The following is a 25,686-nucleotide window of genomic DNA, read 5'->3' on the forward strand; positions in this document are numbered from 1 at the left end:
GCGGGGGCGCGCGCGGCCACGGTCGCCGGAGTCCCGCCCCGCAGCGCCACGCCCCTCCGGGGCTGGAGCCGGCGCCGCGTCCGGCCCGAGTGGACGGAGCCCTCGGTTGGCTGCCGCTATCTGGGTCGCCCCCGACCGGCTACGGAGGGGCAGTGAGCCTCTCCGCCGGCGAGTCTCACGGGTTGCGGCGGGTCAGCGACAGGCGCGCGTTCGGCCGGCGCCTGGCCCGCTCTGCTTGGGAAGACTCGAACTGGCGCCCGGTGAGTACCTGCGCGACCCGGCCGCGCTGCGCGGCGTCGCCGAGGCCTCGAGGTGTTCCCGAAGCGTGGCCACACCTGGTTGCGTCTTGCAAGCCCTGTTGGCACTGTCACCGCCCTAAACGGGCTGCTAGATGGCCTGCCAAGGACGATGTGTCCGTAGTGCGTGGTGCTTTTATGCCTGGTAATAATCCTTAATCAGAGACCTCCAAGAGGTGGTACGGGTTGTATAGAGAAGTCACCAGCGACAGGGTCAGCTCTTGATCCCCCCGGGAGGGGACAGCCCTTTATTCCACAAGTAATGGGGTGGACTGGCCGCGCCTCGCCTCCCACCTATTCTTGTACGGCCTGCTAACCGAGAATGGCTTTTACCATTTTAAAAGTGGCTGAAAAGAAATTAAAAGATTTTGCGGCACATGAAAATAATGAGAAATTCAGATTTGGGTGTCCATAAAGTTTTGCTAGAACACAGCCACACTCATTTGGCACATACACTGCCGGTGGCCGCCTTCTCTTCACCACAGCAGAGCTAAGCTGCTGCCCCCAAAGCCAAAAACATTGACTATCTGACACTTCGGAGAAGTTTCCCCGATCCCTCGCCTAGCAGATTAAATCTCTAGAGGGAAGCAAGGGCTGGAGCATACAGGAAATACAAGTGTGCATTCAGTTCAAAAAAGCACAGTCGGTGTAATAAAATCAATTGTATCTATAAGGGAAGAAATAATCTAAAAGAAAAAACTTTACAGGAAGGTCTTTGTAAAGTGAAGCTTAAAAGTTTTCTGCTGCGGGTTAGTGAAAGATGAAAGTGATCCAAGAGGAAGGGGCATGGGCTGAGTGTTGAGAAATTCTGCTAAGAGGGAGCAAAGTTTAAACAATAGGAAAAAGTTTCCCTGTTGTGTAGGAGAAGATAATCAAAATACCTGTTGAAGAAGACAAATAAGTGAAAGTCCTGAAACCCTTCGCCGGTGTAAAAACATCAGACTGCCCTGTAGAGGCCCGGAAAGGTACATTTCGTCAGCATGTTGTCATCCATTTTATTAGAGAGTTGCTGTCTTCCTTCTAATCTGCCTATTTCTACACATACCACCTCTGACCGCTTTGCAGTTCAGAGTCCAAAACTTACCATGGTTAGTGGAATCCACGGGAAAGCACAAACAAGGAATGAAAGATAGGACTCAGGGGTGCCTGGGTGACTCAGTTGAGCGTCCAACTCCGACTCAAGTCATGATCTCATGTTCGTGGGTTCGAGCCCCACGTTGGGCTTTGTGCTGGCTACTAGCTCAGAGCCTGGAGCCAGCTTCGGAGTCTGTGTGTGTGTCTCTCTCTCTGTCCCTCCCCCATTCACGCTCTGACTCTCTCTGTCTCTCAAAAATAAATAAATGTAAAAAAATTTTAAAAACAAAAAAAAAGAAAGGACTCAACAGCCTGTCTTACTTAGGGTAGAGAAAAGTATGAGAAGAAATTAAAATACTCCTTTTGGATTTGCTCTGGACTGTTTTAGTTCGTTTTCCTCCGCCTCCGTAAATGACTCTGCTGTTGAGGACCGCTTTGGACTGAGTGGGAGAAGAAAGTTCATAAATAGCTCACGAGTTTGGAGGGGGTATATATCCCAAGGAATCCGATGCCCCAGATCAAAGGGGTTGTCTCTCCAGGGACATCCAGCGGTTTAGTTTGTAGTTGACGAAGCTTGTATTGGCCTCATGGAGTTCACTACTACAAAGTCTGGAGTCTGGCAACTCTGGATTGCAGGCTTTTAAGGGTGATTTTAAAATAGTTCTCAAAGCGAGCAACAGGCAGTGTCAAAACACAGTGTGGAGGTGGGACAATTCCAGTCCTGAACTTGGGGTTCACCTTGGTGCGGCCCTGTGTGCATCCAATGTGGGCTTTGAAATAAATGACTTCCGGCATTGGAAGGCCCACCATCAGCCCAGCACCTGTCTTGCCTTGGCTTCTCCCAGTTCCCCACCCAACTCCCACCACATGGTCACGTGATCGGTGCTACTAGATTGTAGCCAACGTTTACCCACACACTGTCCTGGGCAGGCTGATGCTACTAACTAATATAGAATTAAGGGCTCCTGTTTTGATGAAAACTTGTATTTGACTCTGGGAATCCCCCCCTCCGGAGCCCAAGCAATTTTATAAGTAGGTCTTGACTCTGACTCCTTATTTCTAAACTGCTAGTTTCCACCCAAATCGACCCCCGCCAAGCATCTTTCCAGTACCACAACCACACTCCCGTGTTCTTTGCTTGCCGTGTAATTGATCCAGCATCCTCACGTGTGTGCACAGATGTGGCCTGGAGAGGGGGACCAGGCGTCCTTGCCATTCAGTGTGCACAGGCATTAATAAAACATCAATAAAAATGACATCTATTATATATGAGAGCCTCACAATTAAGCCAGCACATGTGAGGCGTCCTTTCTTTGCTCTTGGTAAGAAAGTACTTTTTTAGCAGCTTGGAAAGAAGAAAGAAAACTCACTTGGACACAGGTTAGGGATAGGAAATGGAAGTGCTGCTGGGGGTCTCTGGCTCCAAGGCTACTCACCCAGTGGTCCAGTTTGGTTCCCAGATCACCTAGCCAGGCCTGTCCAGGATAAAGAGTAGCATTAGTTTTGACAGCCCTCGGGACCACTCTTCGGAGGTTCCCTCCAGTGAGCCTCCTTTCCAGATAAAGAGGTGAAAGCGTTCCATTAGAATATCCACAGGACTGCTTTCTTGAACCTTAGGGGGCCTCCTGTGAAACTGCCCTCCACCCACTAGGCCAGGGGTCAACAGACAGAGGCCTGTGGCTAAAACCTGGCCCTAGGCCTGCACATTTGCAGTCAGTTTTCTGATTAAGAACACTAACTTCTGAAATCCAGTAAGCAAGATGTTATCCCAATAAGAAAGGAATGTTAGTAGACGGGTTAATTAAGACACAAGAACAACAAAATTGTGCTATTACTATGGTTTGACTTTCATTCAAAAAAAAAGTTAACGCAAGCTTGTTTTCTCTCTTGTGGTAGACGGATCTAGGCAATAACTTTGAGTTTGCCTCCTGCCTCACAGAGGCTCAAACAGTGACTACCTGGCCCTTTTCTGAAAAAGTTTGTCTACCCTGGACCTGGGCTTTGATTTTTGAATGAGGAAATAGCACCCTTAATGGGAAATCACTTCCTTATGCCTCTGGCCAGCAGTGACGTTTTTCCCCATTTCAGAAGGGGAGAGAGACCAGCTCTGTGGGTCCCTGCCATCGTCATCTCCAGGGGATTGAATCTTTTTATAATTATTTTTTTTAATGCTTTTTTTTTTTTTTTGAGAGACAGAGAGAGACAGCTGGAGCAGGGGAGGGGCAGAGAGAGAGGGAGACACAGAATCTGAAACAGGCTTCGGGCTCTGAACCGTCAGCACAGTACCTGATGCGGGGCTCGAACCCACGAATCATGAGATCATGACATGAGCCTAAGTCGGAAGCTTAATGGACTGACCCATCCAGGCGCCCCTCCAGGTGATTGACTCTTGAACTGAGTTGCAGAATAATGAAACTCCGTAATGTGTGGTCCCTGAGACTCTGGCCTGTAAGCCTTGAGCGCACACCAGCTGTTGGATTTCGCAGCAGAATGTGGCAGAGAGAAGCCAGTACAAGTGAAGCTCGTCTCCTGGATGTAGATAAGCCCAGGGTGGGGTTACCCAGAAATCATGGTCATCCTTCCCCCTTAGCTGGCTCTCCTAATTTAGGACTCTTAATTCTTTCTTTCTTTTTTTTTTTTAATGTTTATTTATTTTTGAGAGAAAGAGAGAGACAGAGCGTGAGCAAGGGAGGGGCAGAGCGAGAGGGAGACACCGAATCTGAACAGGCTCTGGGCTCTGAGCTGTCAGCACAGAGCCTGACACGTGGCTCCAACTCATGAACTGCGAGATCATGACCTGAGCTGAAGTCGGATGCTTAACCAACTGAGCCACCCAGGTGTCTAATTAGCCTAATTAGGCATCTAAGTGATACTCATTCATTTTTTTTTTTTAGGAAATTTTACAAAGACGTGATTCTCCAAGCTAATTATGAAAACATTTGTCGTTGGAATCAGTGGGTGAGTAATTTTGCTGCAAACAGCTGGTGGAGATACTCAGGATGTCCAAAGGGTGTCTTCCTGTGGACGTGGTGGGGGAAGGAGGAGGCAGGATTCCTGAGTCCTGAAGAAGGGAACAGGCCACTGGCTGGTCTACAAATGGCACCAGGAAATGGGAGAGTCTTCTACACACAGAGGAACAGGATCCTCGGTAATCAAAATCTGCCTGTTTTACCATTTATTTTCTGGAGAAAACACCAGACACTTTCTAGCCTTCTCTCCTTAGGCCCTTATTGCCCTGGCATAATTAAGAGCTGTGTGCCCCTCTCCCTCTCAAAAGCGTCCTAATTTATATCGTCACCCTCTCTGGTACCAGAGCTGTACATATAAATCAGACACCAAGGGGCATTATTTGTTTTGCTACCATTTCATGTTCATCTTTCTTCTGGGAGCATTCACATTATGTGTGGCCCAATGGGTTTGTGATTTGGGGGAGCTCACTGGGTTGTTGTATGACGTCAGCGTAGTGAGCATTCAGAGGTCAAAGGGGATGAAAGCGGTGGCAGGAGTGTGCCCTGTCTTGCTCCCATCTAACCAGAACCAGGGCTGCGCCTTTTCTCTGCACGGCTTCTCTTGTCCGCGCCTTCCCTTCTGCGCGCTGCCACCCTCCTACTTCAGGCCCCCTTCCCCAATCCCGTCCCCTGCTCTTAACCTTTCCTCCCTACCTCTCTACCAGTTGAATCTTCTTGTGAAAAAACGTTTACGTATTCTCTCACTTAGTGAACAGTGTTCAGGGGTTACCAGTCACCTGGAATGAACTCTGAGTGCCCTGGTGTATGAAGAGCGTCCACACAAGACATACTTTAGCTTCCGGGGCAGGTAGGCTGTAGGGAAGGTGTGACACGGGAGCTCGGTGGCATCCCCCAAAGACTCTGGTTCTTTCCGTCTCTTCTTTGTGTCTTCCTCCATTTGGATTCATCCTAGAGTCGGCTCTGCGTTTTGGTCACCAGGGGGATACCGGCAGGTCCTGGGACTCTCTTCTCCTTAGCCCATCTCTGCCTCTCTTCCCCTCAGTCTCGATTTCCCCTTTGACTGGACCCGCTGCACCGCGTACGCACGGTCACTGTGGCAAAGGGGATGGGCCTGCCTTGATTAGTTCAGGTCAGTGGGGCACTGCCCTGGAGTTGAGAGTGGGGTCCGTCCCGCCAGGCCCCAGAAACTGGGGCAGAACCAGGGGAGGCCGCCTGCTTTACTCTAGCATCAGGCCCAGCATTCACTGTGCATACGCTTCCCTTCTTCTCAGTCCCTGCCTCGTGCTTTCTGGCCACCTGCTGCCCTGTGACATAATCATCAAGTTAAGACGGCCAGGAATTGTGGGGATTCCAAAGGGCTCAAGGGTCAGTCAAGATCCTCCTGAAAATGTAATGTATGGTTGACGATGTTCACTTTTCCAGGAAGGGGTATATAACCTTTACCAGGTTTTCACAGAATTCTGTGATGTTAAAAAATCTAACTCCATGGGCTTCGGGGTTCGACTTTGTATGCTATTACTTGCTGGCTGTTATCTTGGGCAAGCTTTATGACTATATAGTCTTTCCATCCTTAGTTTCCTCAACTGTAAAATGGGAATATTATTACCTACCTGCTACAGGATGGATTTCCTCCAAGTCTTTGGTCATTTTCCTTCCCCATATCCTAGGATAAAGCGGGCACCTGTCGGGACACTCTTGCCCTGAGGTTGGAGTGCACATGAGGTGATTGTGAGCTGGCTGCCTGGTGGTGATGAGCATGCTGAACGGGAGGAGTTAGTCTTAAGCTGTCACCTGAGCAGGATGCCAAGTATAGATCTTAGGCTTGAACTGGTTCAATTCTTATGACTCCCCGTTCCCATCTCTCCCACCTGGACTACCTTCTGTCTGGTCCATCTCCTCCAAGTCTGCAAAACTAGAGCGCTCGTTTCCCACTGTCTCCGGCTAAGTCCGTGAGAAGGGATCTAATTACTGGTGGTCTGACTGTATCATCTGAGAGAGAGAAGTCTAGAAAATGACGCATTTTCTAACCAGGATGCTTATACTACAAAAACGTTACCCCTGTTTACTATCTATTTTAAACCAAAGCTCAGAATCTGAGCTATGGAAACTCAGTGTGAGTTACAGACATTTTTGTTAAAAAGGAAAAAAACTAATACCAGTATTTTCTCAAGGCAAATGGTTAAGCCAACCCATTTTCCTGTCTTTTCAAGGAGATCACCCATATCCTACCCAACTGTGTATTCTAAGGTTAATTGAAACACTTGGGAATCATTTCTTGTACTCTGTAGGTATAAGTTATTTGGGTGATAATTGAATTATAGCCCATAAACAATTCTGATGAATTAATACTAGTTTCTTTTCTAGATTATAAACATATTGTAATCTCTCATCTGGGATTAAGCACAAGTTCTTGCATATAAATGTGCAGTTAAGAGTTTTTTTTACCATCATGTTCTTGGGGTGGCTCAGTCCACTAGGCATCCTACTTTGCCTCGGGTCATGATCTCACCTTCCTGCCTTCAGTCCCGCTGACACCACAGAATCTGCTTTGGATCCTCTTTCCCCCTTGCCCGCCCCGTCCCTCCCTCACTTGAGCACATGCACACACTCTCTCTCACGTTCTCTCTCTCTCAATCTCTCAAAAATAGATAAACATTTAAAAAACAGAAGAGTTTTTTGTACCGTAGGCATTTGGTGGTATGATGAAGTCTTGACTTAGAATAATGTGGTTTTGTTTGTTTCTGGAGAAAAAAGGTAGATTTGCTCCTGGCCCAGGACAGGACCCTGGAGCAGGAAGGGCTGCCTAGATGAATGTTATATTTGTTGTTGTTTTTGTTTTGTTTGTTTTTAGAGAGAGAACACCAGCAGGGGAGGGGGAAAAGGGAAAGAATCTTAAGCAGGCTTACATGCTCAGTGTGGGGCCATGCAGGGCTCCATCTCACAACCCTGGGATCCTGACTGAGCCCCTATCAAGAGCCAGACTCTCCACCTGGAGGGCGCCCCCTAGAGTTGTGGTTTTAAATGCACAAAGTAAAATACAGGAATACAAAGGGAAAACCAGATATACTGAAATGTAGTTTAAAAATATTTTCAAAAACAAATTGTAGCATTTTGATACATACACTTCTTTGTTAACTTACTAGATAACAGTATCCAGTGGTGGGTCTAAAAACTACCATAAAGTCGAAATAATAATGAGTGTCGAGGATGTAAGAGAACTGCGCCAGCTGCACCATAATACGAAAATATCTATGATTTCTATTGGTGACAAGGTCACAGGTACTGGAAATACTACTGATGTTTGTTACTTATATTTATAACTAAAGGAATAGCTAGAATTTTGTTAAAATAAAGTAAAAAGAAAGATAAAATTTCTTTCCCGCTCAAGTTCACAGAGTCCCTGAATGTGTCCACAGACCCTTGGATGCATCAGTCCCAGGTTACAAAAAGCTCTGACCGAATGACTGGAGAAGTGTGTGGCGGTAGACGCTGGAAAAGCAGATGTCTGGAGCAGTTAGTCACGGTTCCCGTTCTCCTCGATGTCACAGTCCAGCCTTGCTCACTGCATGGGATGAGCCGCAGTGGGCCTCCTGTCTAGCCCCAGAGTGGAGAGAGGTTCAGGAGAAAGGAGGCAGCGCAGCAGAGCGGTGAATGCGTGAGCCAGTTCTCCGTTTTCCTCCACGATACACGGAAACATCTCAGTGCTTTTTTATGCACTTGCGCTGAAACGTGCTAGTCCTGTTCTCTGCGCTTTGCGTATGAACCCTGTGAACGCTTCAGTATACACAGGACGTCCCTTTGCCTCCCACACAGTAGCTGTGTTTTTGAGCCTTAGTATCACCCGGTTCACTTGCCCAGTACTTAGTTCCCCTTCTCCTCCCTCCTTTCCAGTATATTTCTTTATCATTCATAGTAGATCAATTAAGATAATTACTTAGGCCTATGGTTTTGCCAACATATCTATGAAAGAAATTTCTCATTTATGTATATTTATTTTGGAGAGAGAGAGACAGAGACAGAGACAGAGTGTGAGCAGGGGAGGGGCAGAGAGTGAGGGAGACACAGAATCCAAAGCAGGCTCCAGGCTCTGAGCGTCAGCACAGAGCCCAACGCGGGGCTCAAACTCATGGACCATGAAATCGTGACCTGAGCTGAAGTCTGACGCCCAGCCAACTGAGCCACCCAGGCACCCCAATAATTTCTTCTTAGATAGTGCATATTGTTTTATTTTATCTTATTTATTTTTTACATTATTTATTAAGTAATCTCTATCCCACCTTGGTCTCCAATTCATGACCCCAGCATCAAGAGTCACGTGCTCTTGTGACTGAGCCAGCCAGGTGCTCCATACATATTGTTAAATATCCTTTTGTAAAGATCACTTTAAAATACTTTATATTAAATGCATCTTCCTTCTTCATATTTTCAATTTTTTTTTTCTTTTCCTCTTCTTTGTTCAGTGTGACAAATGGCGGGAAGACAACGCTGGCTAAGAATTTGCAGAAACACCTCCCAAGCTGCAGTGTCATATCTCAGGATGATTTCTTTAAGGTATCTAACACTTCTCAGGTAATTCACCCAACAGGACAAAATCCTAGTAGCAGGTTGATTAAATTACCCCCAACAGGCCTTTGCTTGAATGATACAGCCTTTGTGGTGAAGGTAGGCTCCATGCAGTAATGTCACTGGTCCACTAGGTGGCATTACTTAGTGTCGCGGCTCTGATTTTATTTATCCTCCTCAACCAAAGCGTTCATTAAAAGGTTATGGCCTCTTCATTCTGTAGTTGTATTATTTCTGAACCGCACAGTTTTGATGTGTGCTTCATTATTTTTTCAGCCAGAGTCTGAGATAGAGACAGACACCAATGGGTTTCTGCAGTATGACGGTAAGTAGATGAGTCTGTGAAACATGCACAAATGTTCGTTTCCTTTTTCAAACCTTCCCTGTCCATGAAGACAGTCTCGAAACACGCTCCAGCACACTGCCATACTCTGCGCAAGCTTCTGTACAGGTTTCTGATTTACGTCCAACTATTAAATAAGTGAAGCCCTTTCTCCAGTTTTATATTTAAAACTGAAAACATGGAAGCAGTAGATATTTTCTTCTAAAGCTAGAGCAAGGTATGTTTGCTTGAACTCTCCTCATCCCTGCCCAGGGCACACAGAGCTCCACCCCCCTCACCTCCTCCCTGCACTCTTGCCTGGAACAGACTCTAAGCTCCTCCTGTGGGCTTCCCTCCCAGGGACCAAGGTGCACCGGACAGCTGGTTTCCTCACTCCACGGCTCATAAAGGTTGGGGAATATTTCTTACATGGATTCACCTCACTCCCTTGCCCTGTCTAAATGCTTTGACGCCAAAGGATTACAAAGTCATACGAAAATATTTATTTTCCTATAGAGAATATCATGCTAACAAACTATATTTAACGGTCTAATCAACTTTGAGAATTAACAAGATGATCACTGAGTGCTTATGCAAACTGGCAGCCGAAACAGCTCTCTTAAAGAGCCATAAACTACGTTCTTTATTTTTAACATTGATGACCTTAGAGGAAAAATGTTGTGTAATCAGTTCTTACAGACACATGATAGTTTTAAGAGAAGCAAAATCCTTGACTCCCTGCCTGTCCTTGCGTCTTGAACTGCAGCCCGGGTATTTGTTCGTTTCGTCCCTCCTCTAAAGGTTAGTAAGGAAGTTATTATGAAGGAAGGGTTAAACAGGGAAAAACCATTTTCAACAATTGACAAAGACTTACTAGTAATTCAAATGAGTTCTTAAAAACCGATAAGAAAAATCCTAATATTCCAATTGAAAAATGTCCAAGGATATAAATAAGCTATTCTTAGAAGCAAAATGTTATTTGATTAATAAATACACAATAAAAAGTCAACCTTGGGGGCGCCTGGGTGGCTCAGTTGGTTAAGCGTCCGACCTCTGCTCAGGTCATGGTCTCACAGTTTGTGGGTTCGAGCCCCGCACTGGGCTCTGTGCTGACAGCTCAGAGCCTGGATCCTGCTTTAGATTCTGTGTCTCCCTCTCTCTCTGCCCCTCCCCTGCTCACGCTGTCTCTCTCTCTCTCTCAAAAATAAGTCAAAATATTAAAAATAAAAAAATAAAAAGTCAACCTCAGAAGTAGTCAAAGAGTTGTAAATTATTTTTTTCCACTTCCCTTGTAAACAGATTTTTATTTTTTCAGTGTTTATTTATGTATTTTGAGAGAGAAGGAGCATGCATACACATATGTGCACATGAGCAGAGGAGGGGCAGAGAGGGAGGGAGAGTGAGAATCCCAAGGAGGCTTCATTCTCTCAGCACGGAGCCCATCTTGGGGCTCCGTCTCACAAACCATGAGATCATGACCTGAGCCAAAACCAAGAGTCAGATGTTTAACCGACTGAGCCACCCAGGCACCCCTCGTACACAGAATCATAAATAAATAATTATCTAACGATGGCACATGCTCAATAAGACAAAAACTCCCAAAAATGGAAATATCAACTAATACAACCTTTCTAGAAGGGATATTGAACATATGTCCCAAAGACCCCAATGTATTCATGCCGAGTGTCAAGTGACCCACTTCCAGGAATCTCTCTTAAGGAAAAATCTGAAATTTTTAGGCAAATATACAAAGTTAAAGTAAACCAAGTTAATGTTGAAGTCTTTATGATAATCATCAAAGCTATAAAGTTTATAAATAAATGGAACCATTAAAATGTAGTTGATTGACACACAAAATAAGACAGAAGAGGTAAAAAACAGAACATAAAAAAATCAAAAGATATAGAAAAGTAGAAAATGAGAGTAAGTTGATAGATTTAAGTCAAATATATTGGTAGCTACATTAAATTAATTGAAATAAATTCTCCCAAGATTGTCAGGCTGGGTTGAAAGAAAGAAAGAAATTTCCGTACAAGAGAGAGATTTAGATATCAGGACAAAGAAAAGTAGACAAGGCTAGAAAAAGACAATGCCATGTGAATAATTAATGCCTACTGAAAGAAATGCAGCATAACTATTAATACCAGACAAAGTAAACACAGAGTATCACTAGAGATACTCTTACTAATATATTACTAAAGACGAATAGAGATAAATGAGCTTATTCAACAGAAAGATAAACAATCTAAAATTTGTTTGCACCAAATAACATAACTTCAAAATATATTAAACGGGTGCCTGGGTGGCTCAGTCAGTTAAGCGTCCGGCTTCAGCTCAGGTCATGATCTCACGGTTCGTGGGTTCAAGCCCTATGTCGAGCTCTGTGCTGACAGCTCGGAGCCTGGAGCCTGCTTCTGATTCTGTGTCTCCCTCTCTCTCTGCCCCTCCCCTGCTCGCACTGTCTCTCTCTGTCTCTCAAAAAAATAAAATAAAATAAAAAACATTAAAATATATATACATATATTAAGCAAAAACTGACAAAACTAAATGTGGAAATACATAAATCTATAATTATTGTGGGAAATTAAAAAAAATTTTTTTGCAGTTTATTTAATTTAGAGAGAGAGAGTGAGACAATATGGGGTGGGGGTAAACGGAGAGAGGGAGACAGAATCAGAAGCAGGCTCCAGGCGCTGAGCTGTCAGCACAGAGCCTGGTGTGGGGCTCAGACTCACAGACCACGAGATCATGACCTGAGCCACAGTCAGACACTTAACCAACTGAGCCACCCAGGCGCCCCAAGTTTTCTTAAGAATATTCAGCACATTAACTAAAATTGAAAGCATGTGCAAGGGCATGGAGCAAGTCCTAGTACATTTCAGTAGGTTGAAGTAATATAGAGGCATCTTCTAATCACAGAGAACCGAACTAGAAATCAGTAACAAAAGAATAAGGAAAAAACTCCCAGGTGTTTAGAAATTAATCTATATCCTTTCTTCCTGGAAAAATTTAAACATACACAAAAGTAGGCAGAAAAGTATAATGAACTCTCATGCACTCATCATCCAAGTTCTAAAATGATGCACTCTTGACCAATTTATATTTCCTCTGTACCCTTACCTTCTCCTTCTGTATTTTTTGAAGTAAATCCAGAAGTCGTCACATTTCATCTGATGCAAAGCCCTTCTGTATATCCCATGGGCCAGAGAATAAATTGCAGTGAGAATTAGAAGATCCTGTTAACTGAATGGTAGTGAAAATACGTTAAAACTAACGGTATTGCTGGGTCCAGCTAAGACAGACTGGCCCCGTTCCTCGCTCTTCCTCCCTCTTATCATTGAAAACCCTGGATGGAACACAACAAAGGAAGATTCTGGAAGATGAAAAGAAGGGAGCAGACTGGCTAGGGCCTTCAGGACTTGAGGAAAGCCATGACTGTGATTCTGCGGGTTTTCTTTTTACCTGTCCTATATCCTGGAAGGGTGTGCAACATGGAATCATCAACAGGTACAGACAAAAAAGCCCCAAGAAACCTATTCCCTTTACTCAAAGGACCAGGAAAAGGGTGGCCTACCCAAATTGAATATCATTTTGATAATATCCACCCTACCGTAGCTAAACACAGGAGGAAAATCCATCCTCACCTCTTGGTGTTGGCAGGGCCCAGAGGTGAGCAAGACTTCTGGACCTGTTGGGCACCAGAAGGCAAGGACCCCAAAGGGGCCCCATCACTGCAGCCAACAGCAGAGGCAGGATGAGTGTGAGGTGGCGTCAGTGGACACTCCAATTTCCTCACCCAGGGAGCGTCCTCCGTGGTCAGCAGGATGCAGGTGAGAGCTGAACTTCTACACTAGCGTCTCCCCTCTTGGCCGCCCCCCTCCGTGTTGGTGAGGTGTGGCAGGGAGATGGCCATCCACCCCCGCTGGACTGCACACCACATCTAAACAGGGCAAAAAAAATTAAATAGGATTCAGAGCCTCACAATGTAATACCCTGACCTTCCAGGACGAGACTGAAATTCCCTTGTCAGATCAAGAAACAGGCAACTCTCGACTTGACCGAGAGAGGAAATCCACAGACATCCACTCCATGAAAACACAGATGCTGGAATGATCTAACAAGGATTGCAAAGCAGCATTCATAAAAAGGCTTCAGCTAACAGTTGTGAACATTGTCGAATCAAGTGAGAAACGTGAAAGCCTCAGTAAAGAAATAGAAGATGTAAAAGTCCAAAAGAAATTGTTAAATTGACAACATACAGTAAACTGAAAATTTAAAACTCACCAGATGGGCTCAATAGCAGAATAAATATGATAGAAGAAAGAATCTGAATTTAAGAATGGAACAGTAGAAATTACTCTTATGTGAACAACAGAGATAAAATGGACTTTAAAGAAATTCAAAGAAATATGGGCCGATAACGAAAGCTCTAACATTCATATCATTGGAGTCTCAGAAGGAAAGGAGAAAATGTGTGGTGCTAAAAAAATATGTAAAACGTGACAAATCTGGCATTAGACATAAACCTACAAATTCAAGAATCTGTTCCCCAGGCAGATTAGACAAGGCTGACCAATATGAAATGAGAAGGCAAAAATTACAAATATCAAAAATGAAAAAGGTAGTATCACTATGGAACCCACAGACATTAAAAAGATACGAGCATATTATAAACATTCTGTGCAACCAAATTAAAAAACTTTAGTGAAATTAGGTTTCCTAGAAAAATGCAAGTTACCAAGGTTAACAACAGAACAAAGAGAAAACCCTAATAAGTCCTGTGTCTATCAAATAAATTAATCCATAACTTTAAAACCTTCCACTACAAACCTAAGTCTAGGTGATGCAATTCAGTAGTTCTATAGTTGCAATTCTGGGAAATCCCCAGGTGACACCAATGCCCCTGGTCTGTGTCCTGGACTTTGAGAATCAGTGTTGTAGAATACTTTTCCAGAAATATAATTGTAAGCTCAAAAAGTATGCACATTTTAGAGCTTGAAAAGGACATATTCATGTCCTCTATAAATTTATTAATGATATGTCTCTTATTTACCTATAAGAGCCCTTTATATATTAAAGACATTGTGAAATACACTGCAGATATTTTCCCCAGCATGTCATATTATCTTTCAAACTATAGATACTTTGTTATCAAACATGTTAAACTTTTATGTAGTCACGGGGGAGTAGGCATTATAAAGCAAAATTAGCCATGAGTTTATGACTGTCAAAGCTGGTAATGGGGACTTGAGAGTTCATTGTATTCTACTTTTGTATATATTTGAAATTTCACAAATTAAAAATATTTCAGGGCCCTGGGGTGGCTCAGTCGGTTGAGTGGCCGATTTCGGCTCAGGTCATGATCTCATAGTTCGTGGGTTCCAGCCCTGCGTCGGACTCTGTGCTGACAGCTCAGAGCCTGGAGCCTGCTTTGGATTCTGTGTCTCCCTCTCTCTCTGCCAATCCCCTACTTGGACTTGCTCTCTCTCTTTCTCTCTCTCTCTCTCTCTCTCTCTGTCAAAAATAAATACTAAAAAAAATTTTTTTAATGTTTCAAACATATCGATTTGTCAATAATGCAGTTTAAATTTGTCTAAAATATTAGTTCCTTTGAAAAGCAAACAAAACAGCATTATTCTATGTATTTATAGAGCCCTGGATATACTCATCATAAAAAGCCACATCATAAAACTTTTGGTGTATTGATTTCATGTATTTTTGTACATTTATTTGAAGTGCTTGAAGCGCTCAACATGGAAAAAATGATGTCCACCATTTCCTGCTGGATGGAAAGCCCAAGATGCTCACTGGTATCAACAGACTCAGGGAGTGCCGAGGACATTCCCATATTAATCATTGAAGGCTTCCTTCTCTTTAATTATAAGTAAGCATCCTCAAACTTCTATTGACCTTCAGTGAATGGGGGGAACCTCATGAACTAAATATGCTGTTATTTTAGGCCCCTTGACACACTATGGAACAGAAGCTACTTTCTGACCATTCCGTATGAAGAATGTAAGAGGAGGAGGAGGTGAGTTGTTTTATTTATTTATTTACTTATTTATTTTTGAGAGAGAAGGAGAGAGCACAAGTAGGGGAGGGGCAGAGAGAGAGAGGGAGTCACAGAATCTGAAGCAGGCTCCAGGCTCTGAGCTGTCAGCACAGAGCGACACGGGGCTCAAACCCGCAAACCGTGAGATCACGACCTGAGCCCAAGTCAGATGCTTAACCGTCTGAACCAGCCAGGTGCCCTGAGAAGGTGAATTTTGATATCACCATTGTGGATTGGAATTCCAAAGACAAAATATACATGGGGATGAAAAGTACAGCATAGGAAATAGAGCTGGTTGTGTTTACAATAACTTGTGCAGTGGCAGATGGCAGCTAACTCACGGTGACCAAAGAATCGCACACAGACACGCCAAATCTCTGTGATGTACACCTGCAACCAATGTAGCATGTGTCAGCTGTACTTCCACAAAAAATAAAAATTTTTAAGTGAAATTTTTTTTTTCCTTTTTTGAAAGACAAAGTTTTAGGAGAAACCAGGAAAGAACATTCGTTCTTTTTTTGGGTTTTTTTGTTTTTGTTTTTTTAAATATTTTTTAATGTTTAATTTTTGATACGACAGAGACAGAGCATGAGAGGGGGAGGGGCAGAGAGAGAAGGAGACACAGAACCGGAAGCAGGCTCCAGGCTCTGAGCTAGCTGTCGGCACAGAGCCTGACGCGGGGCTCGAACCCACGAACATAAGATCTGACCCGAGCCGAAGTCAGATGCTTAACCCACTGAGCCACCCAGGCGCCCCAAGAACATTCATTTTTGAAACAAGTCAAGCCTTTGACCTAATGAGCAAAACCTTTTTTCATAAATGCTCATCCACATGGAGTAATGCAAATTATTTTTCTTTCTTTTCTTAACATTTGTTTGTTTGCTTGTTTGTTTGGTGAAACAGAGAGGGCATGAGCAGGGGAAGAGCAGAGAGAGAGAGAATCCCAAGCAGGCTTCCAGCTGTCAGTGCAGAGTTACGTGCAGACTCAATCCCACGACCACGACCCTGAGCTGAAATCAAGAGTCAGACGCTAACTGACTGAGCCACCCAGGCGCCCTGCAAATTACTTTTCTAAAAAAAGGCCCTTCTCCAAACCATTTGACTCCTCCCTCTTAAATCTTCAAATGAACCAATCCCATGTTGATTGTGATTTTAAATTCATGAGCCATTGTTCTGCTATTGCCACAAAAGGCACCAACTGGTTGAAAACTTAATCCAACCTATCAGTTTCTCTGTCATTATTTACATTGATATTTGTCTCTTAATTTTTTTTATAAAGCACTGAGGCATGGGGAAATAATTATGAATGATAATGAATTACAAAAATCATTTTTTGAACCCGAAAACTAAATTCATTTCATTGTCTTTGTAAGTAGCACCGAATCTCAAATGTATGTGTGCTCTTAACGCTGTTTAGACGGAGGCTCGGTGGTTTTCCCCTTATCCTGACCATCGTTAGTGTACTGTATCAATCGTGTGCTTCTGTCCGCGTAAAGCGTCCTGTGTGTTTTGACAGCACCAGAGTGTACGAGCCTCCAGACACCCCAGGGTACTTCGATGGCCACGTGTGGCCCATGTATCTGAGGCACAGACAAGAAGTGGAGAAGAGCTCGTGGGAGATCGGTAAGCGCCTTGTCTCCCTCTAAGGACGGCCGGTACTTGCGTTCCTTTCAGGCCACAAGAGAAGGGACACGAGGAGGTACTGTGCTCACGGGTCAGGCCACAGCACTCTGGGCTCCTCTTTGTCCACCAGTTCTACTGGTTTCTGTTTCCCTCTCTTCAGCACTTGTCAAAGCCTGTCAGCTTCTAGGTTGTCATTCATGAAACACAGAGTGATTGATTGTCTTCTGTGTGCAAGGCACTGGCCTGTTGATATCACGGGAAATAAGACAAATCCTGCCCTTACTCGTAAGACCCAACATTCGGTCCAGGAAACAGCCGTTAACGATACTAGTGCCACGAACGTGTCCTCTCTAGCTATGCTAAGTGCTGTGCCACCGACTTCCAGCAATCAGGGAAGGCTTCTTTGAGGAGGCCTCTGAGGGATTTAACTGGACAAAGGAACAGGTTGGTAGACAGGAGATCACCCCAGAGAGTACCCGAAAAGACCAGGGACAGAAAGGAGGGAGCAGTGCCTGAAGGAAGGCTGGTGTATTTTTGGTAGAGAAAACCAAGAGAGAGGTGATACTGGCGACAGAGGAAAGACCCAAACTCTACCAGGCCGTAGGCCAGGTCAGGAGTTGGGTCATTATCCTGGGAGATGTGGAGAGCCCTCTACAGAGAGATTTTAAACAAGGACACGGTAGGGGCACCTGGGTGACTCTGTCTTGTTCTTGATTTCAGCGCAGGTCACGATCTCACGGTTTGTAGATTCAGGCCCCACATGGGGCTCTGCGCTGAGAGCAGGAGCCTGCTTCAGACTCTCTCCCTCTCTCTCTGCCCCTCCCCTGCTCACACTCTCTCTCTCTCAGAATAAGTAAACTTTAAAACAAATATTAAACAAAGAAATAGTTGATATCAAATTCTTGTTTTAGTGAGATTCCCCTGGCTATGGGAGGGTGGATGCAGGGGGCGTGACGTTGGACACACGTGCTCAACAGAACAGGCTGACAAAATAGATAGGGAGCGCCACTCTGCCTCTCCATCTAAAATGCCAGTCTAACCATGGCCACTGTGCTGAAATGCCTTCAGAGATTCTCTAGCTTTCTGGTATCAAATCCAGACTTCCAGGACCCTGAAGACGAAGGCAGAGATAGCCTTGGTATTCCCGCCTCCCACCTTCTAACCCTTCCAAACTGTGCACCCTTTTCTTAACAGGCACGTTTATCTCTTACCTACAGTTTTCTTTTGTAATTATTTTTTTAATGTTTATTTATTTTTGAGAGAAAGAGACAGTGTGCACAGGGGAGGGGCAAAGAGAGAGGGAGACACAGAAGCAGCTCTGATAGCTCAGAGCCTGACATGGGGCTTGAACTCGTGAACCACAAGATCATGACCTGAGCCAAAGTTGGATGCTTAACCAACTGAGCCACCCAGGCGCCCCTTACCTCCAGTTTTCTGATTAAAGGGTTCTTTCCTTCCTTGAACCTACATAACTTGCACTTTTTCTCCAAAATTAACCATGCCAGTTTGGGTAAAAATATCTCCTGGGCCTGGAAAATTCTGAGTCAGTACATACGTGCCACAGCCCAGACCCTGCGTGATTCAAGAAGCTTCACAGGCAAGTCTGCTACATACGTAGGTTGGAGAGCCACCCCCTGAATGATTGTTTTGGGGACGCGCCTCTCAGTGCTCCTGCGGTGCCACATGCACAGTACCACATCACTCTTGCTTTTTTAAAAAATAACTTGTACATCTGCTAGTATGCGTTTCTCAAAACTAATTTTCTTAACCTATTGTTCCTGACTGTAATCTCTTTCTCTCTTTAATGCTTATTAATTTCTTTCTTAAGTTACAGCCCTGCTTTCTTTGTTTAAACCTATTCATATTCTTTTTTTTTTAAGTTAATTTATTTATTTTGAAGAGACAGAGCGTGAGTGGGGGAGAGGCAGAGAGAGAGAGAGAATTCCAAGCAGGCTCCACACTCAGCACAGAGTCCGATGCAGGGCTCAAACTCACAAAGCCGTGAGATGACCTGAGCCGAAACCAAGTGTCAGATGCTTAAGGGACCGAGCCGCCCAGGCGCCCAAACCTGTTCATATTCTTAAGAGATGCCAAGTGTCTGTGTGAGAATCCTGTTCTAACAGGCGCACTCTCCTTTCTGCTTCCCAGTGTACCTGGATGGAACCAAATCCGAAGAGGACCTCTTTAAAGAAGTGTATGAAGATCTAATGCAAGAACTAGCAAAGCAAAAGTGTAAGTATAGTGGGTGGTGAGGGACGAGCCAGGGAAACAGTTCATTTCACACCCAAGAATGGCTTACCGGAACACTAATGTAGGACTCCTTGTGCCCATTCAGCCACTGCTTGACCATAATTCAGAACCAGAGACTCTGAATGGGTTTGGGGACTTGGTTATTTTGTTTATAAGGTTTTTTTTTTAAGGGTAAAAATATCCCCCTATTGTTACATCCCCTAGTTATGTTTATGTTATGTAGCTTAAATTGTTTAACAGATAGCTGTTATTTCAGTGGGACTCAAGTTATCCTCTGGGTAGAGTGAAGTGAAAATGCTGGTGATCTCATCTAATATGTCTATGTTCCCCTTCTCCTTTATGCCTCTTGAAGATTTCCCATGAGTTTATTTTCCCAAATACCTCAAAAATAAACACAAGGTGTTAACAAATATCTATTGAGTGTTTCCTTAAGGTTTTCATAGAAGATGACACATTTCACAAGTACCAGAAACTTTCCTTTTTCTGGCTGAAGCACAAAGAAAGTACAGGGGTAGTTGTGGCTTCAGGCTCAGCTGGATCAAGGAGCTCAGATGTCATCTTCAAGGCTTTGCCACAATTCCATGTTCTGTTTCAGTTTCTTTTAAAGTCAGACTCTCTTCACTGACAGATACCATGGCTGTTGGAAGCACCGTGCTCCTAGGCTCAACATCCCTCTAGGCTCAGTGGCAGAAAAAGGCCGTTAATCCTTTCCCAAGATTTCCCCTGAGTTGATACATGTTGAAGCTGGGTGTTGGGTTCCCAGGGGTTTATATGTGATTCTCACTGCTTTAGCATATGTTTAAAATTCTTTATTTTAAACAGTTTGTTAAAAAGCAGTTTTACATTTTAGCCGAGCTGAAAATTCCCAGGGAAGATTGTGATTGGTCCTGCTTGGGTCACATGCCTTGTGCTAACCCAATCACTTTGGCCAGGGAGATGGCATACTCTGATTGGTTAGGACTGGATCACGCACTCATCTTATATCTGAACGCCTCTCTAAAGGCCTTTTGTTTAGGGAGAGAAATTCCCCAAAGGGAAAGCAGAGCAGGAAGCGGAAACCAGAAAGATGAAAAAGCATGTGGGGAGAACAAACCTCTAGCTCCAGCTGCTGTTGTGTTCAAACTATTAGAACTGAAAGATTTTCGTGGTGAACAGATACAAAGTGCTCACTCAAGACAGGACAGTATGAGTCGCTCGTGCAGTGGACAATATTGCATTTAACTACCCTAGTCCAGATGCCATGCTCTCTAACAAGAATGAGAGTTCCTTTGTCCTCAGTGAACTCCTGTCTTACAAGGGGACTGAGCCCAGCCAGCCAGCCCAGTGATGGTGCTGAAACTCCTGGTTTCAGGCTCAGCCCTTTGTGGAGGCAGGAGCCTGTTTGAAGAAATTTCAGGAGCGTCTTAAGGTTTCTTCTAAGTGGGACTTAGAGTCCTTGGCAGATATGCCGGCCCACCCCTGCCTTCTGTTATTTGGATGGAAGGCAGGAAAACTCGGCACCAGCACGATCGGCTTTAAAGAGGTGTAGGGTGAAGGGGGCGTTCAGCCCTCATAAATCATAGCACCTGAACTGGGGCCTCTTTCTGAGAGTTATCAGCTCCCTTTCTGTCTGGCCCTAGTGAGATACTTCAGGGTGTTTTAGCTGCTAGACGCCCATACCCTGCCTTCCTCTTATTAATGGCCATTGCTCAAATCCATTTCTTTCTTTTAAAAAAAAATTTTATTTTTCATTTTTGAGAGAAAGAGCATGAGTGGGGAGGGGCAGAGAAAGAGGGAGACAGAGAGTCTGAAGCAGCCTCCAGGCTCTGAGCGCTCAGCACAGAGCCCGATGCGGGGCTCGAACTCCCACACTGGGAGATGATGACCTGAGCTGAAGTTGGACACTCAACCAACTGAGCCCCACAGGTGCCCCTCACGTCTATTTCTTTAGTGACTACTTTGTACTCTGTGGAGTTTGGCCTTGTGATCTATCTCCTGATCAAGATGAAGGAGCCTTAAGTAGCTCAGGCAAGACACCTTGCTGCATAGTGCACGTCGGCATGTGCCGTCCGTCCCAAGGCCAAGAGCAACAGGTGTGTTTTGATGGACACTGAAAGCATGCAAGAAAGTACACACCCTGTTTCCTTGCTTACGCCCTAGAGATCTGTACGGAGTATTCAACTTTGCCTTTTCAGGCTTTCTTGTTTGTGTTCTAGGTATTGGGTAAAGTTAAGTTAAAAAAAAAAAACATGAATGTTAGAAGAGATAGAAAATCCAAAGCAGATGAGCTTTTCTTACCTCTTAGGATCTGTGTTGGGTTTTCTTTTCCTTTTTTTTTTTTTTTTGCCCCAGTTGCCTAAGTATGTTCTGGTGTTATTTATAGTAACCCACCTTTCCCAGTTCTGGCACCATGGTGCCCTGGCAGGGCCGCCTGGATGGCTCCTCAGCGTGGCCTGGGTTCACCCTGAGCCGGGGGCTGAGCAGACCAGGGGGCCCTGCCTGTGTTTCCAGGCACGCTTCTGCAGGCCTCCTTGAACACCTCCCGAGCCTGCTGAGCTCGATCTCCACCCTGAGCACAGACCATCATAATTGTGATAAAGTCATAATAACGAGAGGGAAGCAGAGATCGAACCTCATTATTAACGAAGCAGATGACCCAGGAGAGGAAGAACCATAAAGTTATATGTTTAATCCTTAGTTAAATTCAGCATTTGAGGCAAAATGAAATCGTTACATAGTCTCACAGTGACAAGGCGGTCTAGCCACAAGAACATTCCAAGTCCTGAGAATGTTTGTTTTCGTAGCGATGGTTTTCTGTCTCACACACTTTTGAAGGTTTCAAGGGGGCCCCACTCTACCACCTATACTAGGAAGGAGCCGGCGAGGGTTGACGAGAGAAAGAAGGAAATCTGGGAAAGAAAAGGGGGAAATGTGTATTTGCTTCTCATTATAAAAGCATATTAATTATTTTTTTACAGTTTTAATATAAAAAAGAAAATGATCACTTGAATTCCCACCAGTCAGCAATGTGACCATCTTAATGAGTACACATTCAGTATTTTTGCTGTTCCCATCAGTCTCTTACATGGTAACAGTGGTTAATTGCCATGCTTGTTTCTGTTTTTGTATTAGTATTTAATATTTCAGAAGCTTTATGGAGTTTATTATATAATGAAACTGGATAAAACTAAACAGGTCTTCTAGTTAAAGGAGCCAAGGCTGAGCTCTGTTTTGCTCATTAAAGTGAATTATAGGGGCACCTGGGTGGCTCAGTCAGTTAAGGGTCCAACTCTTGGTTTTGGCTCAGGTCATGATCTCACCGTTCATGAATTCAAGCCCCACGTCGGGCTCTGTGCTGACAGTGCAGAGCCTGCCTGGGATTGTCTCTCTCCCTCTCTCTCTCTGCCCCACCCCTGATCTCTCTCTCATGTGCGTGTGCTCTCACTCTCTCTGTCTCTCAAAAATAAATAAACATTAAAAGAACTTAAAATGTTTTTTTTTTCAGAAGTACTTGCTTGGTCAGACTCTAATCATTTTTATATTTACATACTTCCAAGGTGACTACACCAAAAAAATGTGTGTTTTTCCAAAACAAACTATGTCCCACATTACAATAGGTTTATCACTAGGTTTCAAGCCAAAGTCACCAAGTCAGGCTTAGGTTCCTTTCGTTGGTTTATGAAAAAAGATTAAAGGTACCAGTATTCTCTTCCCAAATCAAGGATAACATTCCAAACCAATAACTCTAGTACAGCCAGCCACCTGTGGTGATATTCTTCTGATCCTTGAAGCCAATGATTATTATACCAATTGCAGATTATATTGGATATCTGATTTTTTTAAATATTTGAATGATTTTTATTTTTTTATGCTTTTTATTTATTTTTGAGAGACAGAGAGAGACAACACGAGCAGGGGCGGGTCAGAGAGAGAGGGAGACACAGAATCTGAAGTAGGCTCCTGTCATGTCCTGCCCCACTCCAGCTCCGGCCTGCGGGCGGTGAATCCTCGTGGGTTCTTTTCCTGAGGGAGGGAGAGAAAGGGCAGGAAAGGGGGCGCAGAGAGTGAAGACAGCACACGGAATCTGATCAAGCCTCTCTTCTATTAAGAAAACAATTTTCTCTTATATAGGGTTTGGGGCGGGGAACTGACCCAGGTTGGTTGCCAGGTAACAGAGTCAAATGAATATTAGAGAAAGGGGTAAAACGAAACTGAAACTCCGGACACAGCATCAAAAGGAAGCGTGCAGACTAGCGTCTGCAATGCTGGGGAGGGGAAGCTTAGCACTGAATATCTAAAATGCGGCTTGATCTTTTGATCACCTTGGCCTTTTTTCATCTGGCTCAGTAGGACAGTCTCTAAAATCTGGACCAGGAAATGCACTCTCCTAGCCTCCAGATGTAAATCTTGTTTTTCTGGTTCACTCCCCGACTCGGCGGCTCCCAACAGGCTCCAGGCTCTGAGCTGTCAGCGCAGAGCCTGATGCCGGACTCAAACCTACGGATAGTGAGATCGTGACCTGAGCCGAAGCAGACGCTTAACCAACTGAGCCACCCAGGCGCCTCTGGATATCTGATATTTGGATAGGCTTAAGTTTAATCAAACATTAAAAGAATGAGACTCGGCCTCCATTTAGTTCTTTATGGAAAAACCAGCATTTCTGGTCCCAGAATCCCTCTGACCTTAACATTAAGATTAACTGTTGGTTGTGTGAAGATTTAGCAAAATGAGAATTGGAATTCTCTATTATTCTGCTTATATTTGTTCCCAAGGTTTGCACATGACAACATGAAGATGAAGTGCCCTGAATCCTTCCTGGGATGAGTTCGGAAACTCGAAGGACTGTATGTAAGAACGTGAACCCAGATGCAATGCGTACTTTGGCCTGATGAGACCTGTAGTCATTTGTTTGTGTTACCACCCACGGTTTCCCCACGTGGGGAACGGCAAGTAGTGATCCAGGCGAGGGGACAGGAATTTTCCTTGACGAGTTGTTCTCACCCCAGGGAATACAGAGATGCCGCACAGCTCACAAACGGGTCAGTTCCTCGAGCCCAGCGATGGTCAAACCTTTCTGAACGGGACCAAGTACAAAATAAGATTTACGTCACAGTCCAGTATAGATGTAACTGTGGGTGTGTGTGTGTGTGTGTGTGTGTGTGTGTGTGTGTGTGTACATATACACACATACAAGCATCACAAAGGATTAACCTTAGCCTGCTGATATTTTTCTTTTTAATTTTTTTATAATCTTGATTACCACCCAATGCCAGTCAATGCCTATTTCCTGCAAATAAAGGCTTTACCCAGAGTAACAATGAATGAATCAACAATTTACTACAATGTCTTTCTTGTGTGCGTTTTGTCACTGTCGCTGCTATTCCTGTTTCTTGCTTGTGTGTACAACCACTGGGTCATTGTGTCTCTTATGTTGATACTTTGTTACAAATGGTATATTTTGTTTTGTTTTAGTTTTCCTCAAACCAATGACCTGAAGTCACAGAAATAAGTTACAGTTACTTAAGTGATAAGTAGTTCCTTTCATTGAAAGGACGAGACAGGCGATCTGAATTCTATAATGTTTTGAAGTCTCTTTGAATACTGGAATTTAAATTGTCTATTGTACTGATCCAGCTCTTGTTTTTTAGCAAACTGCTCACAATCCTCTCAATCTTTACAAATACAAATATATTGTTACATTAACTTTAGCTGATCTTTAGAGACTCCTTTGACCACCTCTCATTATTTCTGTTTCCAACTAGCTTGTACTCAGTGAAATTAGGGAAGGGTTTTTGGGTCACATACACTATACAAAAAACAAACCCTGAGCTCACGTGACAGTTCTTCCATCTACTGGCTATATGTCTTTGCTCAAACTGTTCAAAGTCTTCATTTCCTCTTTGTAAAATGGGATTATCAACAGTACTTAGCATGAGTGTAGTGTAGAGGAAGGATCATGTTCAAAATCCTTAAAATGGCCCCCAGGCATCCTCTGAACTAGCTTCAGTGCGCCACTCTCCTCTCAGTGCCCGGCATTCAGTCCCTTGCCGCACCCCAGTGCTGTGACCTCCTCTCCCCAAACCTCCCCAGGCCCTTCCTGCCTCACGCCTGCTGTGCCCGACACTCAGAGCAAATGCCACAACCCTTCCCTCCAGCCGGCCTGTCCCTCCACAGAGCCCTGACGTCCTGCTTCGTGGAGGACTTCCCTCAGAGGGGCCCTACCTGTCTGTCAAGGCACTAATCAGTAGTGTAATGGCACCGCCACCTACAGAATCGCTCATTTAGTGGCTGTCTTTCCAGCTACCCAGAAGTTCCGTGAAGGCAGGTCTTACCTGTATGACTTACCTACACTCATCCTGCTAACCAGCCCAGGGTCTGGCTCATGGGGAGCACCCAAAACACACCGGGTACCTTTTTATAACTTCCTATTACATCAGCAATGGATTCACATGCAACCAATATCTTATCTGAGGAGGAGTAGTAACTTAAATTCATTGGGGTTTATTTATTTATACATACAAAAGAAGAAAGTTCAAAAAAAAAAAACAAAAGAAGAAA

At 44.3% G+C, this 25,686-nt stretch overlaps 1 protein-coding gene across 1 annotated transcript; it reads left to right on the forward strand.

Moving 5' to 3' along the window:
• The first annotated feature begins 51 nt into the window (after positions 1-51).
• NMRK1 (nicotinamide riboside kinase 1) lies at positions 52-24,465 on the forward strand. The gene is made up of 9 exons (XM_029921088.1): positions 52-260; positions 4,265-4,328; positions 8,800-8,890; positions 9,179-9,227; positions 14,961-15,108; positions 15,184-15,255; positions 16,793-16,899; positions 19,048-19,131; positions 23,901-24,465. The coding sequence occupies exons 2-9, from the start codon at positions 4,300-4,302 to the stop codon at positions 23,918-23,920; spliced, it is 600 nt and encodes a 199-aa protein (XP_029776948.1). The 5' UTR covers positions 52-260; positions 4,265-4,299; the 3' UTR covers positions 23,921-24,465.
• Positions 24,466-25,686: the final 1,221 nt, after the last annotated feature.

The sequence above is a fragment of the Suricata suricatta genome, chromosome 13 (assembly GCF_006229205.1).
Source record: "Suricata suricatta isolate VVHF042 chromosome 13, meerkat_22Aug2017_6uvM2_HiC, whole genome shotgun sequence".
Taxonomy (NCBI): domain Eukaryota; kingdom Metazoa; phylum Chordata; class Mammalia; order Carnivora; family Herpestidae; genus Suricata; species Suricata suricatta.

Coding starts and splice junctions, on each gene's coding strand:
- NMRK1 (XM_029921088.1), top strand. CDS start 4,300: ATGAAAACATTTGTCGTTGGAATCAGTGG. Junction 15,109..15,183: donor TTCCTTCTCTTTAATTATAA/GTAAGCATCCTC, acceptor CTGTTATTTTAG/GCCCCTTGACACACTATGGA. Junction 19,132..23,900: donor AGAACTAGCAAAGCAAAAGT/GTAAGTATAGTG, acceptor TTTGTTCCCAAG/GTTTGCACATGACAACATGA.